The following is a 21,686-nucleotide window of genomic DNA, read 5'->3' on the forward strand; positions in this document are numbered from 1 at the left end:
AGTAACAGGTAATGTGCAAAAAATGCATAAACAGAATGAAATTATGGGGAGTGAGCTTTTTGACAGGTAAGGTAGAGGTAGATTTCAATGTGTGAGCTTTTGGTAAGAAAGAAGGCACTGTGAGGTTCAGATTGTAGGCGAGAGAGGCTGGGAGTTTAGTTTGATAGTGCGGGGGTCAAAACTGTCTCCGAGTCTGGTAGTCTGGGCCCGAATGCTCCGGTACCATTTTCCAGATGGTAGTGGATCATAGTCTGTAGCTGGGGTGTGTGGGGTCTTTGATGCTTAGAGCATGCTAGTGTTGGTGTTTTTTGGTCAAGGGGATAAAATGAATTCTGCATCTTTATTTTATTCCAAACGTATATACATCTTCTCTTTTCAAGCTGCGTTAAAGTTCCGAAAGACATCCTCGGTTTTAATATAGATATGGTTCCTTTAACAACAAAGGCTTTGCTGGGGATCATAGAGGTCAGGGATGTACTAAGAACTGCACAAGGTGTTGCCTGTGGCATTCAGAGTGCCTGGGCACTAGAATCAATGGTGCAAGCTGAGGTGAATTGTCATGATCAATTCCTGATTGGGTGGGTATGTAACATTTGAAAGAATTAATTGACACTACAGACAAGCATCTTCTGTACTTGTGTACATCCCCTTGAACCCAGTTCTGGAAAGGCGAAATGCATTTCATGTGGAGATAAACCATATGAAGTACTGTTCCTGCAAAAGATCATGGTGACTGAAAGATAACAATCGGTCAGCTGTACTGGTGGTTTCTTCAGAGGTGGGAATCTCTGGTGATCCCGGCAATTGAGTTAAGCCTGTTGTTCTGATTTACCCTAACTCGAAATGAGAGACCTTGACCTGGCAGTGAAGGAGTTTCGTGATGTTTGGATGGTGTACTGGGCTTCAGAACTCTTGTTTAGGTTGGCTGCTGCTGCAGATGAGCAATGCTGTTTTGGGAGGGTTTAGTAAGCCTGGGTTAACATGGCATTCTGAAGCAATCACAGGTGAGATAGGCCTGTCACATACCCATGCTGCATGGTCCTCCTAGAGAGGTGGACCGCTTTTATACCACTGCCTTCATAGCTCTTTTATATGATTAGTAACGCAAGGTATTGAAAAGGAGTTGCGGTACAGTCCAACTAGTAGTGTTTTTTTTTTCTCCAGAGTTTGGACTGAGCCTTAAAAAAATTTTTTTCTCTTTTTTTTTTAGTTATGAAATATTAATGCCCTAGCGATTTATCTGGCTGTCGAATGGTCCTGGATCAAATAAAGGAGATTGTCGCAAGGGTAATCTGTGTGTTATAGGCCACAGCCTCACGGACTTTCAGGTTAGCTTTGATCTGGGCCACCCGCCTTTCCTCCCAATGCCTGTAATCCTTCATCTGATGTGGAGGATTTTTTAATCCATTAAGCGACAGCGAGAGAAAATGCATAGCCATACATATGCACATCCTAATCCATAGAGGGGAGAGCTCTGCTCGACCAGATCTGCACTTGAAAACAAGGAAGACAAATGGGCTGGTGTGGCAGGTAAGTCGAGAAGCAATTTTATTTTGTTTTCCTGTCTTGAGCTGGAAGGGGGATTGTTGATTTTTAAGCACGTACAGTCCTTTTCAAGCAATGGTGCTGTTTGAGCAGCGGCGCGTTCCACACGGTCTTTTAATGGTGCGTTTTTCAAACGGTACTTTTACTTTCAGTGCTGTACTCTTTTACAATTGGATAGTCAAAAGGGGGAAGTTTGCTGTTTTTAGTTGGGCTGCTTACTTTTGATCCAACAATAAAGGCTAAAAAAAAAAAGAACTCGACCGCCAAGGCATGAAAGATGCATTATTGCAAATCATTTCAGTACTTAGACTGAGTGTCCTTTGCAGACACAGCACATTAAAAGAACAGCACTGGCAAATAATGGAATGGAATGAACTACGATGATTTTGCACAACTGGTTTTTGCTGGACAGACATCGAAAACTATTCATTTGCATCCATCAGCTCTAATTCTGTTGCTGGTTGGAATTAATTCTGTTGGCAAATTAATTCTAAAATGCTTAATATGTTATTATATATATAAAATGAATAATGATATTTAGATTGTGTGTTTGGAAATTAAAGGCAGTAAAATGTCAAGGAATCGTATACATAAAGTGAAAGAACAACCCAGACAGCAAGTTAATATTCAGCTTTTTGTATTTGTTGTCATTCTATTCCTGTAATTTGGGATTTTATAGTATAGGAGTGATGCAAGGATATTATTCTTAAGATACGTTTTTGTTTTATTTTTAAAATGTTTAAACATCTTTAAATGTAGATGATGTTTTGCATTTTAAACAGCTCCATAAAACAAAAAACCCTTTGCTGTTGATGACATCTACTGTGCCTCCCTTGAAGTCTGTAAGGTCCATCTAACATGTTTTGATGAGACAACACAAGTGTTTATTTTGTATGGCGAAGCTGACCATTTTAACTTGCAGGCGTGAAAAAAAGATGTATTTTTTAAAATTCCAGGTCTCTGAACGATCAGTCTCCACCCTCTGATCCTGACATGCTACAGGAGGAAAAAAGCAGAGATGATTTTTCTCATCTTAAATGGTGAGTCCTGTTTTGTCTCGCCATGAGAGTGACCTCAAATGACAAGAGAAGGGAGGAATAGTGAATTAAAGAGTCCTGCACTGTGGTGTTTTCTGACACTGACAGGCACCTGTCTGGGCACAATGAGTCAATCCAGCAGACTGCTGTTTGATGGAATTGGGACAGCACGACACAACAAGGTTATTCCAGTCCCTGTTAGGAACAATAGCCGTTACAAAACTGGGTAACTGGAGCAAGGCTGGACAGGTGAACTAGAACTACATAATGCCCAATGACAACAGACTTGGGGTGGAGCCTTCAGGACAGCAGTTTTCACATGGAGGGCTCACAGCTTTGGCCTCTGTAGTCTGTAGAATCTGGCTCAAAATCATTCAATAATCATTCTTGTACAGATTCAATTACAGAGACCAGGTAGATTAAAGACATCGATTGACAGGCATTCCTTGTTTCTTGTGGTACAGCCAGTGGACCTGTGTGTGTACGTAAATGCTAAGATGAACTAAGGAGTGCCGTCTGCTTTCTGTGCAATTTCCAGTTGTTGATACTTTTTTTTGCAGGATGTTAATAAGAGCCCAAAATTTAGGCTTATGCTCATGCTGTGCTGTGCCAAAACTTTTTTACAGAATCAAAACTGATTACATAAATCATTAAAAAAATCTTTACATGAAGGGGTTTTAAAACAGGTGTATTTTTCACTTAATGGAGATCATCACCACCACATTTAAGTTGTAGATTGCTCTACAAATGTCTCATACTCAAGAGGATAATCTAGGTTATTCTACAGCGTGAAGTTAAGTTTCCTAAGTAACACAACCTCCTTTTGTTATGCTAATTGTTATTGACAATTTTCTAAACGTATTGTGTTGACACTTATGGCAAATACAGTGGTGTTAGACCATCTATTTTTAAACCGTTTCTTCCAATTCAGGGCCATGGGGAAGTCAGAGGCTATCCCAGCAAGCAACAGGCACTAAGTAGGAAACCAGTCTATCACAGGGAAGACACAGACATGCACACGACCACCTATGTCCAGTTTTCCCAAAGTACGTGCCAAATCCAATCCAGTTAATTTCCAAATGCTAAAGAGCTCAGGACCCTATTGATGACAGACGGCTAGAAGCCAAAGTGGTGAAGAAAAACGTTAAACAAGTGATTGAAGTTTCAGTGCAAGCTAAAGGATGTCAGTTACTCAAGAATGATCACAGCCTTTAAAACTTCTACCAGATAATGCTTTCCCCTAATGGCTTTAATGTTTTAATAAGCTGATTATATAGCAGCATTGATCAGTATATTTTTTGACTGTGGCAGTAAACAAGGAAAAAGTGGTGTTAGTGTTTGCTATATATAAAAGAACCATGGAGGATGTGATCCATGCTGGACCGGTGTGAGAGAGACCCACCTGATACATTTGGGCCAATGCTGATTAATTCTTCAGGCACAGATCCTTTAAGGAATGCATATTTATGAAAAAATAAAATACACCTTCAAAGCTTGCTTTAGAGATGCTTAGTTCAATTCTGCTTACAATTTAATAAAATTACATAATGGTAATATTCACCTAATCTCTAGTCTTTAGTTTTTTTTTATTGATTCAGGACTGTAACTTTGGAATCAAACTGATATTTTGTTTTACAAAAAGTTCCGGATTTTTTCATTCAAATCAAAATTATCACGCAACCTTGTGGAGACAGACCATTCATCAATTCTGTAGAAATGTGATTTTGACATCACAATAGTTGTTTTTGCTTTACTGAACCATACTTTTTAGTCTTCAGCCTTTAATCTAAAAAAGCTTATCGGTATGGAGCTATATAACTGGCAAGGTGATTGCTTATTCATACCTGCAAGTAACAGTCAGACATTCTGTTACATTACTGTTATCAAACTGAATTTAAGCAGGAGTGCTCTGTTGTCGTTATCAGAGATAGCTTTTATGTCTGGTTATTTTACTATGTCAGAACACACTTTTGGAAGTTTTTTCTTTTAAAATAAAATTATGCCTCTGAGTCATTGCAACCTGAATGTTTTAGAAGTCCAACGGCATCCCAGCCACATTGAAAATTTTAGGGACAAGGTAGTAATCCTTCCTAAAAAGATTTCAGTACATACAGAGCACAGATATTTTCCATTTGAGAACAAAGAGTCTAGACATAATATGGTTTTAATAAATTGCCAAGAATAAAATCACAGTGTTGTATAGAATGTTAATACACAGAATGGATATGCAGGTTCTGTGGGGCTGTTGCATACATTAACTCTTATTTACAGTGTATTGGGGGAGTTGTTATAATACATTTTAATATTAAAGTCTTAGGGTCACCTGGGAAAAGAGCACCCTCTGAGTGCAGGCTAAGCTGTACAATCGCAGGTTTGACCAGGGTGATGTTACTAGCCAACTGTGACTGGGATTCCCCAAACAGCAGTACAGAGTTGTAGGGTAGGATCAGTAGGCCTGGGCTCTTTCTCACCATAACAGCCTGACACACCTACTGTCTATTGCACACTTGGGCAACACGTAGGAGATGTGCCTCTCTGACAGTCAACACTAAACTTCCAGTATGGCAAGAGTGATGTGCTGATGGAGGGTGTTGTGGGAGGAGGAGTCTGCCTACTCTTCCTCATGCTACACTCTTCAGTGACTGTGGGGATTGTAGCAGCAGGCCGAGGTGTGGAAAAACACTCAATTGGCTGTTTTGTGGACAACAAAAATAATTGAATAATTTGTCAAATTATTGAGGTTTGTGATACTGTACATCTGTAGCCAAATACTTGCAGGAAACTGAAGGAAATTAAAAATAGGAATTCAAAATTCAGCCATCTTGACTTTATGGATGTGCGCTTAAGACATAACACATCTGGCTGAATTTTTCTTTGGCCGCAGCAGAGACGTCAAGTCTGCTTAAGGATTGTCAGGCCCCGTTGTGCTCTGTTTAAAGGACAAGAAGATGAGGATGTCTCAGAGATCTCTCATTGGCATAATGGATTACAAAAGGCTTTCACAAAACTAGGTTTCTGTTCCAAAACAACCACAGATGTTTTGTACTTTTTAATGGAATGCTATAAGTTCTTTGGCTCAGTTCCAGCCTTTGTCTAACGGGACATATCTGAAACTGTTAGAGACCAGCCAACAGCTGTTGATAGTTGTCTCATAAAAATGTTCTTCTTCTTCCTGTTGGAATTCTAAATGTTCCTATTGTGATCATACTCTGTCTTGGCCAGTTAGTAAAATAGTCAAGCAATTCATTTTTCTTGAGCACATAACCTGGAGCATATGAAATTCAGATAGAGAGATTCTTGTAGTAACATGAAAGGTTATTTTTTTAATCCATCCATCCAATTCAGGGTCAGGAGGGAGCAAGAATCTATCCCAGGAAGCAATGGGGGCACCCTGGATGGGAGTGCAGTCCACTGCAGAGGACACACAGACTCTGACGCAGACACACACTCACTTACACCTAGGGACAATTTTCCTAGAAGCCCATTAACCTATAAATATGTTTTTGGACTGAGAATAAATCTGAAGCACCCAGAGGAAGCCCACACGAACACAGGGAGAACATGCAAACTCCACACAGATACACAGATAACACCACAGGTCAAGATTTGTACCCAGGGCCCCAGCGCCGCGAGACAGCACTGCCACCCTCCGTACCACAGTGCTGCTTGTCATTTTTAAATCAGATAAGTTTTAGAACGAACATTTATGGAATCAATGGCCCATATTTCACAGGCTCGTGTTTTCTTTCCTTCCTTTTCCTTATGTTCAATGCCCACCCCTATCCTTTGCTGCAGTGTCCTTCCTCCTGATCTCCCCTGTCCTTGCCCCCTGGGCGTGTGCCCGGTCCTGTCCTGCCCGCTGCACCTGCACCCAGGAGAAGAGCTGTGCTGTGCTGTGTGACCGTGCCGGCCTCCCCGACCTGCCCCAGCAGTTCCCCTGTGAGGCCTCCTCCATCAACCTGGCCAAGAACAGCATCAAGTTCCTCTCGGAGAGGGCCTTCGGCACCTTGCCCGCGCTGCGCTCCCTGCTGCTCGACCACAACAACATTTCTTTCATCACGCCCGGGGCCTTCAAGGGGCTGCCCAACCTGCTGGAGCTCAAGATGGCCCATAACGAGTACATCCGCTACCTGCACACTCGCACCTTCACCTCCCTGAGGCGCCTGACCCGACTGGACCTCTCCGACTGCAACCTCTTCAGCTTGCCCGACCGCATCTTCCTGGAGCAGATTGCCTTGCAGGAGCTCTTCTGCTTCCAGAACAATTTCCGCCGCATCCCTGGAGCCATCCGAGGCATGGAGAACCTGACTCACGTCTACCTGGAGCGCAACAAGATTGAGGCTGTGGCCTACAATTCTCTTTTGGGTTTGACCAACCTCAAGTACCTGAACCTGCAAGAGAACCGGATCAATGTCATCCACGACCAGGCCTTTCAGGACTGCCGGCGTCTGGAAAACTTCTACCTAAACGATAATCTCCTGTCTGACCTGCCCCGGGAGTCGTTCAAGGGTTTGCGACGCCTGAAGATGCTCAATCTGGGAGGAAACCTCCTCACCAATGTCTCCAAGAGCTGGTTCAGCGACCTGATGGAGCTGGAGTTTCTCTACCTGGACCGGAACCGGATTTCCTTCATCCAGGAAGGGGCCTTCGAGAACCTCACCAGTCTCATCTCCCTTCACCTGAACAGCAACAACCTGACGGCTCTGCCTTTCTCGGTCTTCCAGCCCATCTACTTCCTTGGCCGGCTCTACCTCTTCCGGAATCCCTGGGAGTGCGACTGCGGCCTGGAATGGCTCAAGGTATGGATGGAGAACTACAAGCTGGTCAGGGACATCCCCTGCGCCTCTCCCTCCTCGGTGGCTGGCCTGGACCTCAGTGAGGTGGTCTATTCCAGATCCTCCGCTGGGGCATGCCTCGACCCAGCAGAGCTCAACCTGACTTTCACTGGCCCCCTGCCCACCGAGGGCTTGCACTACACCACAGAAAACAAGTTCAACAGCCTCATCTCTAGGCTCATGCAGCAGGAACTCTGGGAAGGACCTCTCAACTCTACAGAGATAGTTAAGAATACCTCCCTCTTGCAGGAAGTAGGCAGTCAGGTGTCTTCTGGAGCGACCTTTTTCCCCGCTTATGACATCTGGCAGCTTATTCCTGTCTGTCTATCCTATATACAACTTGAAGCAATAGTTTCACCACCCCGCTGAGCGATATCTCGCATTTCTTAGGGTTGCATTTGGGGCACAAGGTCAGTACAAACAATTGTAAGCTTTCCTTTGTGCAATTTTTCCTCACCTCGGTTAAGCCTCTTTTGTACTCCCAAGAAAAGCCTCCTCCTTATACTGCTTATGGAAGTTCTTTTTTTCTTCAATATTTTTTCTTCTAACAGATGGAAATTATTCACTCAAAATATTTTCCAGTGTATCCGGGCAGGAGGTGGTGGCAACATCATTCACTAAACGGCTCCACCACTGCAGGTGGAGAACAGACTTTTTGCTCTCTTTCTACTCCAAAAAGAGTTGCAGAGCTGCAATTACTACACTGACATTGTGCATGTGGTACTTGCTTGTTTCAAAAAGGAATGAAAACGATGTGAGTACACTTTGAAGTCAAACTGTGATGACAGGGGAAAAGTGGATTCAAATCCAGCTTCTTGCACAACAAGGTTTTCTTAAATATTACGAAGGCTTGTTTGTGTGCTCCTGTAGATCCAGACCAGATGGCATAGCTTGCTCATGGTGTCTTCCTGCTTTATTCATTAAACTCAGTGACTTTGGATATTAAAGCTATTCAGAAATGCATTAATCTTCTTAAAATGTATGGCTTATCTGCATTACACAAGACCACTTAACCAAATGGGGTGGGTTTAGCATTGTGTTTCACTTCGTTATGGAAATACATAGATGAGGCAACTGAAGGCAAAGGAAAGTTTAGCAGAGTTCATAAAGGAATTTCGGGGGCCAACTTCTGACTCTTGCTTCTATTATTAAGTGCTGGGATTGCTTTCGCAAAAGTAACTTTATGGAAAAAGGAATATTTGTGAGATAATTCCAGTGATGTGATTTCTGGCAGTTTAACCATATTAATGATGCATTTTTACAAAGTGACCAAGAAAGATTGTTGTAAACAGTATTTTTTAATCTAGATTGATCGTAGATGTCTTTATCTGTCACAAAAATACGTAGGCAAATGTTAGTCGTATGGTCAGAAAAACATTTATTTAAATCTGGTGTGCCATTCATTGTCTTAAAATGTATGAGAATTGGTGGCTAAAACATCCATTTCATTACACTCATTATAGATTTAACAGAAAATGAAGCACGTGAACTGTATAGCTTGGTACATTTTTACTGCTTTTTGTACAAAAAGGTGTCTAGTTATGAATCTAAGAGGACTTTGTCTATAGATTTATCTGATGTGAATCCATAAACCTGACTTCTTCCATGGGTGAATGATTTCCTAACATCAATAAACTTCTGGAAACCAAATGCGTCTGGAGGGCCCGACCTGGCAGTTTTTGCCCACTCTCCTCATATTGTTCTGGACAACCATGTGGGGTTTACACTTTTTTTTTCCTGCAATAAACGTCTTTGTCGTTTGTCTGTGTTGGAGTGTGAGCTATGTCTGTTGGAATGTACACTCTTGAGTCACCCTTCTGCTTCTCAAGACATGAATCAGGGGATTATTAGCTCCTATTCAAGTCCTAATTTCTGACAAAGTAATCATATTAAAAATATAAACTTGTCAAAAATATCACACTAGTAATTTAATTAGATGGTTTTTAGATGTGCTTTCTTATCATATAAAATCATCATATATGCACATACTGTATTCTTAGATGCATACAACTCTGCTGCAAGAGCAGCATGAAATGATTAGCTAGTTCAAATTTGCATGCAGTTTGGGGCTCAGAGATTTCTGTAAAATAAATAGTCCAAACAGTTTTGCTGATCACAACCACAATAACAGTACTCTTCACTTATATTAAGAATGCCTCCTCTGTAATGTTAAACACTGGCTCTTTTCTTAAGATTTCCTACCTAAAGATGATTGCAGCTCTTGTCTGTCCCCTGTTGACCTCTTTACCATGCTAACGAAGTCAGCTGTGGATTGTTCAAGCCCCTGTGGAGTAATTACACTGGGAGCATGCTAAGTGGAAATTTCCACAGTGACAGATCCCACTAGTGGGGGCTCACAGCACGCCTGGTCACTGGGGGGTGTACTGCTTATCCCTGGAGGACAAAACTACCACCGGAGCTGCAGTCAGCTGGTCATGTTACCCATGGCAATGCAGTCCTCAGTCCCAGCCATACATAAACCAGATTGCACTGGAGAGGTTGAGTGATCAGGTGAAGTATTGTTACAGGCTCTCTGTACATGCCACTACTTTTACTCCAGCAAAAAAAAAAAAACAGTTTTAGAGAATGAAATAAGCACTGTAAAGCAGTGGATGAATGGCAGAACAAACATGAGTTTACAAAATTATATCATTCTGCTCACTGGGGTTGCATGTCTGGGAGTGCAGCTTTGATTTTGCAGTTAAGATTAGCACAATCCTTCATCGTGGCTGTTGAATAATCTTACTGCGTACAGCCGATGACAGTGCTCACTTGCCGAAACGAGCGATGTTGGATTAAATAGCAATAATTATTCGACTGGCTCCGATGTGGCCAGACTTCAAGGGTTCTAATAGACGTGTATCCAAAAGCTCATTAGACAACGGATTGTTCGGATAATTGTTGAAATATTAAATAAAGGCTAATTTCTTAAAGTATACATAAATCCATGGCTGAAAATGTTTATTCTAGAATCATAGACTAGGTCGTGACTGAGTCGTGTAGACATGGTCTAAAAGCGGGCAGGTCTCTTCTTCGTGAGGTTAGCATCAGATTTCTGTTTGTACGAAACGGATATAAGGAAAGTGGGGGCACAGAGCTTCATTTTCAATTGCCCTTTTCTGAAAATACGAGAGCAGTTTTACGATGTACAGTTTCTCTGTATTCTGCTTATTATTTTGCAGCAACGCACTTTAAGAAGTGCGTTTAGACTCTTCCGAATACAATGTTGCATATTGGCGGGCTGTATTTCCTTACCTGGCGAGGATTAAGTAAACCTGCACACTCCAGTGTTTCACTCTATTGCACTGCAACAGTCACTGTAGTTGAAATTTCTTATCTCCCGTTTGTCGCTAAATTATGCGTACATTTTACATTGGGCGTCAGTCGAAAGCGCGTCATATGAATCTATCCATCATCATCCATCGCTGGCAAAGTACATCTGAATCTATACGGTTTTAGCCGACAATCACAAACCCTGGTAACACATCGCTGACTGACAATTGAATCAATTGCACGGAATTCCATGTCCTTCCATGAAAAGGGATTAAACAATTAGATATTTTTTTCAAATACAACACTAGTACGCCATCTCATTTAGATGGATTTTTTTGTACTAAGAAATGAAACACCTTATATTTCTGTTTATATTACGTGGCCACCGACAGAAAAATAACGACACTTGCGCATTTTACCGTAGATTTTAACGGAGGTGCGGTGACTCAGATTAGATCTTGTGTTCGTGATCTACCTGCACAAACATCCAGTCGGGCTACTTGTCATACGGCGCCGTGAAGGGAAGGATTTAACAGTGCATGCTTTGCTGATGTTATTTGATCTAAACCAGGGTGTGGAGCTTAAAGTGCAATCCCTGTGCTATAAATAAAGTTCTGCGTCATAAATAGTGTACAGGAAGATTCTTGTACTGCTGTTTGTGTGTAGGCTGTTCTTCAAAGTCGACGTATGTAACATCGCACATAAGCGAATCTTGCACTGGAAAAAGGAACCTGGTTTTGTGAAATAGCGCATGAAAATGAAGCTAATTTAAAAGGGAATTAGCTGCAAGCTATTGAGCGCTGGGCGATGCCAACGCGATTAGAGGAAATGAATTTCCATCTATTTGTCCGAGGCGTAACAGGAAATCTTGTGAACTTCTTCACTCTGCCTCTGTCGAGTTCGCTGCCTTGGTCTCTGTGCAGAGCCAGTGACGTGACACCCGCGTCGCCGTACGCGAGAACCAGACAGTGTCAACAAGGTCATACTTACGTCACAGCCGGGTGCGTCTTGTATTGAGGAAGTTTAATAAACGTCCGACAGGCTTGGTGTTGCGAACTTTCTGTCGCTTTGTAGGCACTTGGATAAATTGCTTAATATTTCTTGTAATATTTCTGTTAATCTCGAATCCCAGACGCATATTTAATAGGCACGGTCATGCCTTAAGGTATACATTGAAGTAAAACTGTTAGTGGAATTATAACACTCGGAAGTCAAGTCATTTGCAACTGTACGATGAAGACTTGGACTGAGAAGGATAAAGTGTTCTAAAAGACTGAGGCCCTTTTCAGCTCTTCCTCCTCCTAACAAACTAGCTCTTTGTAAAACTCAAGTTTTCCTTGTTTGACAGAGGTACTTTGCACTTTCACGTTTTAATGAAAAACTCCCACTTCATTTTTGTTGCAAAAATTCTCTGCGGTCAAATGATTTACCTTGAAAGACTAAAAAAAATAATCAACGAGCTTCCTGGAATTGACCCAGACTAAATATTTTAGGTTTCATTTCCTCATGACACCAGTATCGAACCGGTTTTAATCCTCCAGAGTCTGTGCTGAGCCCCACCCCAATTTTCCTCTGGTAGAGCAAAGGCCCGGTTGCAAATAGTCTTACACGAGGGCTACAACCGCAAGCCGTAAACCGAAAGTGTTCGTCATTTTCTGTGCTGACGTTCGTTGAGAAGAGAAATCGGTTCTGGACAACCTCGGAATCACACCTGCCGTTAACTTCTAAAACGTCTGTAAAGCCGAAGTGCAAAACCCGCTGTTATAAATCATTCGGTGGCTTTTTATGGGGGAATCTTTAGTAGAAAGGGACGATGGTTTACTACAAATGCCTACGTTTTTCAGCATAGGGTGACGATGTCACCCTCTATTTTACATATCTGTTCAATAAAGCGTAGCATGTATCTGGCTTTATTTAACACATACGGAAAAGTTAGTTTTGTATTCGGCTTGGAAGATGGATGAATCAGTCTTATTACACAACGGCTTATGTATTGCCGATATAAAAAGTTTCCAAAGTCAGACTCAACAGTGGCGCAGCAAGCGATGCACACGCGATCCTGAATTGACCGCTGGTCGCAGCTTGGCGGCAGCAGGCGTATAGTCAACTCATGTCTCACAAAACTGTGAAATGGGACTGACTCCAAAATATTTTTAATACTGTAACGGATTCGGGTTCTCGGGCACGTGCCCTCGCCGCTCCCACCCCAGTTCGTCCCTCCACCACATGGGCGGGAATATCCCTGTTACGCGCAGGGGCGTATGCAAACAAAATGGACAAAGCCAGAACATAAATTGCTTTTAAAGAACATTAAAGCAATTTTCTCTTGATATACATTCCTTTTCCCTTAAAAAAATATTTTTCCTGACCTGCCTATAAGCTTGTGTTATCAAGATACTTTGGCCAGCAGTATAAAGGGCTCCTCTCAGCTGTACCTGCGACCCTGGTTTCAGCCACAGCATTTAAGAGCAAAAAAGATCTCACTTTTATACATCATTACATTTACATTTATTTGGCTGATGCTTTTATCCAAAGTGACTTAAATTTCACCCATTTAAACAGCTGGGTATTTTACTGAAACAATTCGGGCAAAGTGCTTTGCTTAAGAGTACAACAGTGGCGTCTCAGCTGGGATTTGAACCCACAACCATCCAGTTACGTGTCCATAGCCTCAACCGCAGCACCACACTGCTGTCTTTAAGCTTTCCCGAATCTTCCTGCAGGGACTGATTCGGGCAGGGAGGGAGCGCTGTACTGGACCTGCAGTTCTAATTGATAAAACGGTCAGGGCTCTCTGAGCAATGGGACTGCGAGTTAGCTGTGGTATACTGCTGGCACCGCTGTGCCAGTTGGTCTCCTTTCCCTCCTCTTCCCAGGCATACCTGTGTGGCATCAGAGGGCACAATGTAGCAACACAAATGCACCATTTTACCCCCCTCCTCTCAGCCTAAAGACCACCAATACCAAAATGCAACAAAACCTTAAGAGCTTGGGAGGAGATTGGAGAATCTTTCCCATCTGACAGAAATATAAAAACCGATGTTTCACTCCTTGTACAGATTATTACTGCACAGGACAGAGAAGTCGTGAAGAAAAACTGATTTCTTGCAAGATCCTGGAGAGACTAGAAAAACCAGGAAAGAGTGTACAAAAAAGACAGATGAATCAAAGGCGATTTTACTCATTGAACACATAAAAGGAAATATATTTAAAAAACTGTTCATACTGAAGAGCTGCTTGTCATTTGCAGAGGAATTTATACAGGGCAGTCTGAAGTAAACAGTTTGTCATGTACATAGCTTTTTTTTTTGTTGATGCACAAACTGGGTCTTCATTTGCTAAGTATTTATTTTTTTTGACTTGCAAAATGTGTGCACCTCCTCAAAACAATTACACACAGAATAAAAATCAGCTTTTTTTTCCCCTGTTCATTAAACTTAATTAAAACATTAATACTCTCAGACAACACATTTCTGAAATGGCGAATCTGGATAAATTTTTCTTTCCCCTCATTTTTTTTTCTTACAACAAATTAAATTGAGACAAATTTACAAACACATCTCACCACATGATTAATAAAAATCAGTCGTTTATAAAGTTGCCCAAAATGCAAGGGATGTGCATAGGTGTACATTTTTCTTCTCTGTAAATATTTAATCCCCTTGGGTGCGTTTTGTCTTCCAAACTAATGGAATGTTCTCTGCTGTAGATAACAGTAGTTTTGACACTGGTAACACCAACAGCATGAAAGCTTGCGAATGTCCACATGCATAAGACCTCATTCAATTCTCTAAAACATTTATCTATTTAGAGAGACAGTATCTGAGTGAAGGTAGGTATTTTCAGGTGTGCACAAAAAAAACCCATCTGAAAAGTGTACTATGTGCATTTTATACATCTATGCACACACACACTTATTACGCACACATACAAGAGCTAATTTACCTGATTTCAATTAAAATTCAAATGAAAGAAATGGGGGGGTGTTGAATCGTTAAAGTCACACTGTAGTGTTTTATGTGCTTTACATTTGTCCAGCGATGATACACCACGAAAAAAAGGCAAGTTTTCTTGTGCAGAGGGCCGATTCGATCAAACTGACCCCCCGTTGTTAATGAAGGCTACAGTTTGAGATTTAGTCACAGGAGGGGTCAGGTTCCTCATGTCTTTCCTTGCCAGAGATGAATTAAGATACTGTCTCTTTAAAAAAAATCTCTATAAAATGTTGCCTCCTATCTATAAGGACATGACAATATTCAATTTTTTATTTTTTTTATGCAACACTACGTCTAGGTAGTCTGAAGGGGGCCAAGACCTATTGACTGCAGGTCGTGTACACTGAGGTTTCTGACTGTCTGAGGTGGTTTCTTTTCCAAGGAATGATGAAGTTTCCGCAGAAATGCATTGTAAAGGTTGGGGAGGCAGGGAGGCATGTTGGGAGGGCAGGGGCCTAATAGACCCAGGACACTGGCACCCACTGTGGTGTTGTACACACCACGTCGATGGCTTCCTCCAGGTGTCTGATGGTCTCGTCGATCTCGTTGTTGATGATCGTCAGGTCAAAGTAGTGCGCGTACGTCTTCTGGAGAATCTCGGATTCCTTCTGCAGCCTCTGGAGGGATTCGTCCTGAGAGCCACAAATGAGAGAGGGAAAAAAAGAGAGAGGGGGGCTCATTGCTCACAGTGCAATCGCTGGGTGGAAAATATTCAGTACGCAAAATTACTTGAATGGGTGAGGTAGGGGGTACACACACGTATGAAATGGAGTCCCCTCGTTTGCTAGTAGAGGTAAAAGGGCTAAGAGAGCAAGAAACATTGGAGTGGGAGCTAAAATGAATAAAATGCTATTTTTATACTTAAAAACAGTACACGATGAAGTGAAAATGAAAAACTGAAACATTCTAGACAAGGAAATGGAATGGCCGATGTCCTCATGAATATTTCACTCAGTGCTCAGTAAGGAAGAAGTCAACATCACCCCTCAGGCAGTGAAAGGACTATAAGCTCAGAAGTACATAGTACTAGCACAGAAGAGGCAGAAGTGTTTCAGGAACTAGAAACACTGAAATGGAACAATTTGCTATTTTACCAACTGAACTTAAGGAAATAAGCCACTGACGTAAATCTTGCACCTCAAGACAGGCTCTGGTGAATTACTACAAACGTAGTGTTTATCCAGAAGAACGGTGACAAAACTGACCCAAGTATAGAACAAAAAGTCTACATTCTATGACTAGAACTAAAAATAGAGGTCTGCTTGGAAACAGGATCCTAAAAGGCAGTGAACAAATTTACAAAAAGTAAGACCTTGCTTAGCTAACTTGTTAGAATGTTTTGAACAAGAAACAACAGTAGAGAAAACACCGAGCACACAACAGATGCCATTTCAGGATGTAGAATTTCAGGTGGCTGTGGATACAGTTGCTCATAAAAGAGTAATTCTCAGATTACAGGCATAAGGCAGACAGGGAAATGTGAGTTTGTTTTGAGAATTGCTTCCAGAATACAGCTAAGGGCAGAGTGCTCTAAATGGGGTGATTTAATTAGTAGTTTAATTTATACTGATGATCTAGCTTTTGATATAGTAAGTAAACACGTCAGGATTTTAGACAATACAATCCAAAATAGGAGGTTTAGCACACAATGAAGAAAGAGAAAATCAATTGAAAATAAATTAAAATTGAATTCAAGATATGGCAAACAGCTGGCACATGACATTTCACAGACACATGTAGAATATTGCAAGCAGGCATCAAAAACATCTGGGAAGCACTGAGCTTCATGAGACTACTTATGAAGATTTAAGTGATATTGAAATGTTCATATCTTCTGGACAATACAGAGAAACAAACCAAAAAGGCAAAAAAAAACCACTATATGTGAAAGGTAAAGCTGTATAAGGCACTAGTAAAACCTTATCTAGGATGCTGCGTGCAATTTTGGTCTACATCTCACCAAAACGATATTTCTTCTTTCTGCTTTCTCCTTAAAGGAATGGCCTACACTGGCATACTAACAGACCTGAATCTGTTTAATCTTGAACAGAGAAGATTACAAGAGGTATCTGTTCCAAGTATTGAAAATCCTCAAAAGCCACTGACAAAGTCAAGGCAAAGGACTTCAGAATGCACAGTGAAATATGAGCCAGAGGACACAAGTGGAAATTAAAATTTCCTTCCCAGAGGTTCCATTTTTTTCTGCTTACTTTTAAAATATTTAGGTTTTTCAATAAAAATGCTTGGAAATGTATCAGAATTTTGTGAGCACAAAATGTTGTGTAAGATGCCATTTAAGATTTCCAAACAAGCTCTTTGCAGCGCTGGAATGACAACAGGTCACAAAATATGTTACAAAAAGCACCCTGAAACACACAATGCTGGATTTATAAACTTAAATGTTCCCAGAGTCTTAAAAGAATTGTAAATCCTTCTGAAGGCAGATTACTGAAGAGGCACTGAAGATTATTTATAGTGGAAAGGAAAAAGCATGAAAATCACTGGGAAAAAAAAACATTTCTATCTACCTTTTATAAACTCATTTGAATTAATCTAGCTGTGCTCCACAAATCCCCATCTCTTAGTCTTCACAGATGTAAAACCCACATGATCCACAGACTGACTTCACTGTCCTCCAACATCCAGGTTAAATGCTGCCAACACTGGGTGCATGCTTAAGCAGCAGCTATTGTAGGAAGGGGAAAGAAACCCATCTATCAGCAGAAAGCCACTTATTATTTATTCCTGTCATACAGTACCAGCAGCCATATCACCCTGCAGCACTGGCAACCCACTGAAGCTCAGCAGGTGTGAGCTTGGTCAGTACCTGGATGGGAGACCTCCTGGGAAAGCTAAGGTTGCTGCTGGAAAAGGTATTACTGGGGCCAGCAGGGGGCTCTCACTCTACAGTCTATGTGGGTCCTAATGCCCACATACAGTATAGTGACGGGGACACTACCTATAAAAAGACGCCGTCTTTCAGATGAGACATAAAACCGAGGTCCTGACTCTCTGTGGTCATAAAAAATCCCAGGGCGTTTTTCGAAAAGAGTAGGGGTGCAACTCCTAACCAATCATGGCCTCCTAAAAATCCCCATCTATGAATTGGCTTCATCACTCTGTTCTGCTCCCCGCTAATAGCTGGTGTGTGGTGAGCGTTCTGGCGCACTATGGCTGCCGTCGCATCATCCAAGTGGGGCTGAACATTGGTGGTGGTGGAGGGGAGTCCCCATTACCTGTAAAGCGCTTTGAGTGGAGTGTCGAGAAAAGCGCTATATAACTGTAAGCAATTATTATTACAGCAGCCTGAAGCCCATTCTGGAATCACAGGGCACAAGGTGGGATTGATCCTGCACAGGACTCCAGTCCATTACAGGACACACACTACTATCTATTAATATCTTGTACTGAGAGGAATCCAGAAGACAGGGACAGGTGCAGAGCACAGAGCACTAGGAACACGCAGTGATGACGACTACCGACAAACACACACTAAAAAGCTATCACTATAAACAGGGAGTGGGCCCCAGATCCACAGACTAGCTTCTGGTAATACTTACAGGCAATTTTCTGCACCACCTGGGCAGCTGAGGAGAATGAGAAGGGAATGCAAGAAAATAAAATGGAAGCACGAACAGAGGACAGGCAAATTAAAAAAAGACGGCAAAGAGAATGCGCACACGGGAAAAGAAAAACAAGATGCCTGATGATGTGAAGGGATGACAACCTGCAGGAGAGCTGCAGTCCATCACCAGTGACTGAAAGAGAGAGATTTTAAATGCTGTTCACGTCAGGCAGCCATTATTCATTTACTATAGGCCATTTACAAAAGAACTAACCATCTGGGCTGCTCTTATAAATAGACAATACAATAGCCGATAGCCTTACAGAGCTGTTTGTGAATTCAGCATACACAGGCAACAGAATAATGAATGACCGACGGCAGGGCAGTCTGCAAAGCTCAACTTCCCTCAAGAACAGGTAAGAAAAGTAATCAGTGGAAGCACGCAAATACGCTTCAAAAAACACATTTCATGTGTTCTGGGAAGTGCTCAAAGGACAGTGAAGTAAAAGCTCTTCAGGTTATTTTCCAGACGTTATCCCCAATCAGTGTCTGACATTAAAGTACAGGAAACCACGTTAGAAATTTCAGAGATTTATGTTTTTATAAAAAAGATGCTCGTCTTGGACAAACTTAACAATTTTACGGCTAACAGTCAGTAGGTTACAGTATATAAAATTCAAAAGCTCATTCAATGTTACAGGTGATGTGAGAATGCACACAAACACTTTTTACTAGCAAGCATTGCTAGTTAAATATTAAGCATTTAGTAGGCAATTATTTTGAAAAATGTGCTGCAAGGACAATACAGCTGTAACACTACAGTGCTTCACAGTGACTGGAAAGCACAGGGCTGTGTGCAATAATAGTCAGGTAGGTAAGCTTTCAACATGGTACCAGTCTCCACTGCATTACCTTAAATTTGTTAATAAAAAAAATAGCTACATTATAGTATTAAAAATTGATACCTTTGCATCTTCCATGTCTATGTTTTTCTGATCACCAACATACACAAAAATCTAAACTTACAATTGTCACAAACAGCCAATCTGGAATTGTCTGGAGTCTCAACTCACAGCTGCAAACCCTGTCACTGCAGATGGGAGAACAAGGAAGCAGAGGCAGACTCCTCCTCCTGCCCACCTCTGAACATGTCACAGGTGGCACCGCCCCATAAACTGGAAGACCAGCACTGATTGGAGGAGACCCACATCTCCCACCAACGGAAACACAAACCTGCAAGCTTCCAGAAGGTTGCAGGGGTCACCTTGTTGCTGAAAGCTTAGGGAACTGTCTGACTAATCCCACCAGCACCAGGGGAATCCCACTCACAGTTGACTAGCGCTATGAAGCTGTCTCCAAGAATGGTACTCAACACCACTGATTAGGCATCAGGCAACTAAAAGTCTTCAACATTGCATGAAAAAGCCTGAAAAGGTTTGCAAGGCTTTGTATGATTTAGAAATCTGAAAATATACATCTTTCAAATACCACACTGCTTAGCTGATCCACATGAACAATCTAGTGACGTCTCAGTCTGTGACCTTCAGAACTGACTGAAGTTAACTTACTCCTTTTGCTAATGGACCAAGGTACGCTACTTCCACGTTTTGATCGGCTGATTTTAAAAAAAATTCTGAAGCTCTAGGCAGCCATTTTGAATTGAATAAAATATTTTTAGTCTATTAATATATTTTAGCAAAACCTTTTTCCTATTTAAGATCAAGAGCATTAAAATGCTAAAAGGTTTCTGATCGTAGAGTGTCAAGAAAAATCTAATTACTCAAACGTTTGGCCATGTTCTGAACTGTTGATGAGTGCAGCTCTCCTTCAGACTTCCTCTAGACAGCAGACAACTCAGCCACTTAAGAGTTCCTTTTTCTAGATTTCAGGGGTGGTGACCTCACGTCTGAACTGTCTCCGCGTGTGCACCCTGTTACATATACAAGATCATGCCTCATTTAAAAGGAATATCACATTTCTGTTTGATGTCACAGCCTAAACATCTTTCATCACCAAGTTTGCAGTGTTTTTATGACATCACATGCAATTACTAAAAAAAAACATTTTTTCAGAAATATTGCTGGGCAGTGAGAGGCACTGGCAGAGTAAAACAGCTCACTAGATCTGTGTACTTGATGCAGCTCTGAATTGGTTCCCAATGAAGATCTGCAGGGCTCTCTTCTCTTAACAGAAATGTGAATCGCTTGTAGCACAGTGCTGGAGACCGAGGTCTGTGACATCAACAGCTCAAGACAATTTGCTGTGCAGAGCTCCAGAGAGATCTATCCTCAAATTCAGAAATCCCTCACAAGTACCATCCAGGGTGTAAAGTGATATTAAAAACATACAAGCTGGAGTAGCAAACACTGCCTTTCAAGGCAAGCTTTTAAAACCCTTTCTTGTACAGTGGCTGTGACTTCCCCTTACTCACTGCATCTTTACTGCCACAATTAGTTTCCTAGATTTTCTGAAACCACTGACTGTATTTTACAAGCACAGGTGCATTCCATTATGCGGTGTAGACAGATGGGGAATTAACAAGTATTTTGTGGTTCTCTGCATACCTTCTCAAATGTGCTGGGTGTTTGAGACAGACCTCAAGTGTGTGATAATGGCGCTATCAGTTACAATACACTTCCTCTATCAATGGCTTGGAGATGACCACAGGCGCATTTCATTGAAAAACAGAAAACAATTGGATGGATGAATGAATACATAAGCCTGGGTGCGATAATAGCCAACAACACTCCCCACTTGGCTGGTCGTTTGCCCTTATGAAACATGACCCTTCAATGGGCTGCAGGAAATGGTAGCATCCCATGCAGTGACAGCTCTGCACTCGCAGCACTCTTCTGTCCCGAGCACCAGTTCAGCTGCACTGCAGAGGAACGTGCAGGAACCTGTGAAAAAGGGTGCGGCTGCGTTTCTACAGCATCGCCTTACCTCATTGATCCCAGGGGTGATGGTGGGTGCGGCGATGAAGACGACGTAAGGAGCAAACTCGGCTGTCCTCAGGACTTTCAGGGCCTGCAAGCACAAGAAAAGCAGGCGCTGTTCATCGGCTGTCATTTGCGTCTCACTGAAGATTCGGGAGGTCAGTGTTTTGGACAACAAGCAAGGAAGACAGACCGATTCCCAACACTGGAATTTGTGGCATTTAACACACCGAAAAAAATATTTTAAATGCTATACTGAGCCCCCTCAATTGAAGAAAGGCTACCTTCACATCTGTGGTAAAAAAAACAACAACTATGATGGCCTAGATGTTTAAGTTGCGTGTGTGCTCTGTTTTGGCAACGTATGTGATTTTTGCCTCGTTTTTCATAGAAGGAACTATCAGAGCCAATCTTTGTTTAGAAAAGATGGCATTTTGCAATTAAAACAGAAAAGGCTCCTCAGATGCAAGAGATCAGGCCTCGAACTGGAAGAGATCTCC

The 21,686-nt window shown here is 41.8% G+C and overlaps 2 protein-coding genes and 1 long non-coding RNA gene across 24 annotated transcripts in view; 2 read left to right on the forward strand and 1 right to left on the reverse strand.

Annotated features, from left to right (window-relative positions):
- The first annotated feature begins 888 nt into the window (after window positions 1-888).
- On the forward strand, window positions 889-9,072 carry nyx (nyctalopin). Of its 2 annotated transcripts, XM_088605418.1 has the most exons (3): window positions 889-1,530; window positions 2,502-2,585; window positions 6,378-9,072. In XM_088605418.1, the coding sequence occupies exons 2-3, from the start codon at window positions 2,564-2,566 to the stop codon at window positions 7,784-7,786; spliced, it is 1,431 nt and encodes a 476-aa protein (XP_088461544.1). In that variant the 5' UTR covers window positions 889-1,530; window positions 2,502-2,563; the 3' UTR covers window positions 7,787-9,072. The 2 variants fall into 2 exon arrangements, with proteins under 2 accessions (XP_088461544.1, XP_088461555.1); XM_088605429.1 differs by lacking the exon at window positions 889-1,530 and having other exon boundaries at window positions 2,189-2,585.
- Window positions 9,073-10,080: 1,008 nt separating this feature from the next.
- On the forward strand, window positions 10,081-16,939 carry LOC148676223 (uncharacterized). Its single transcript, XR_015926296.1, has 2 exons — window positions 10,081-10,457; window positions 16,683-16,939. It is a non-coding gene; the product is annotated as an uncharacterized LOC148676223 (long non-coding RNA).
- Window positions 13,852-21,686, reverse strand: part of caska (calcium/calmodulin-dependent serine protein kinase a) — a 259,244-nt gene continuing 251,409 nt past the window's right edge. For 19 of the 21 annotated variants that reach the window (XM_088605230.1, XM_088605353.1, XM_088605371.1 and 16 more), the window contains 2 exons: window positions 21,194-21,277; window positions 13,852-15,317 (listed from right to left, as the gene is read on the reverse strand). In XM_088605230.1, coding sequence (XP_088461356.1) covers window positions 15,141-15,317; window positions 21,194-21,277 — 261 coding nt within the window. In that variant the 3' untranslated portion in view covers window positions 13,852-15,140. Of the gene's footprint in view, window positions 15,318-18,245; window positions 18,273-21,193; window positions 21,278-21,686 lie in introns of all 21 variants that reach the window. The other 2 variants (XM_088605405.1, XM_088605395.1) reach the window with 1 other exon arrangement.

The sequence above is a fragment of the Lepisosteus platostomus genome, chromosome 2 (genome assembly GCF_059453375.1).
Source record: "Lepisosteus platostomus isolate fLepPlt1 chromosome 2, fLepPlt1.hap1, whole genome shotgun sequence".
Taxonomy (NCBI): Eukaryota; Metazoa; Chordata; class Actinopteri; order Semionotiformes; family Lepisosteidae; genus Lepisosteus; species Lepisosteus platostomus.

What these genes read in the sequence shown, in the direction of transcription:
- nyx (XM_088605418.1), top strand. Translation starts at nt 2,564, where the DNA reads ATGATTTTTCTCATCTTAAATG. An exon ending in GATTTTTCTCATCTTAAATG is followed by an intron (nt 2,586 to 6,377) that starts GTGAGTCCTGTT and finishes CCTTTGCTGCAG; the next exon opens with TGTCCTTCCTCCTGATCTCC.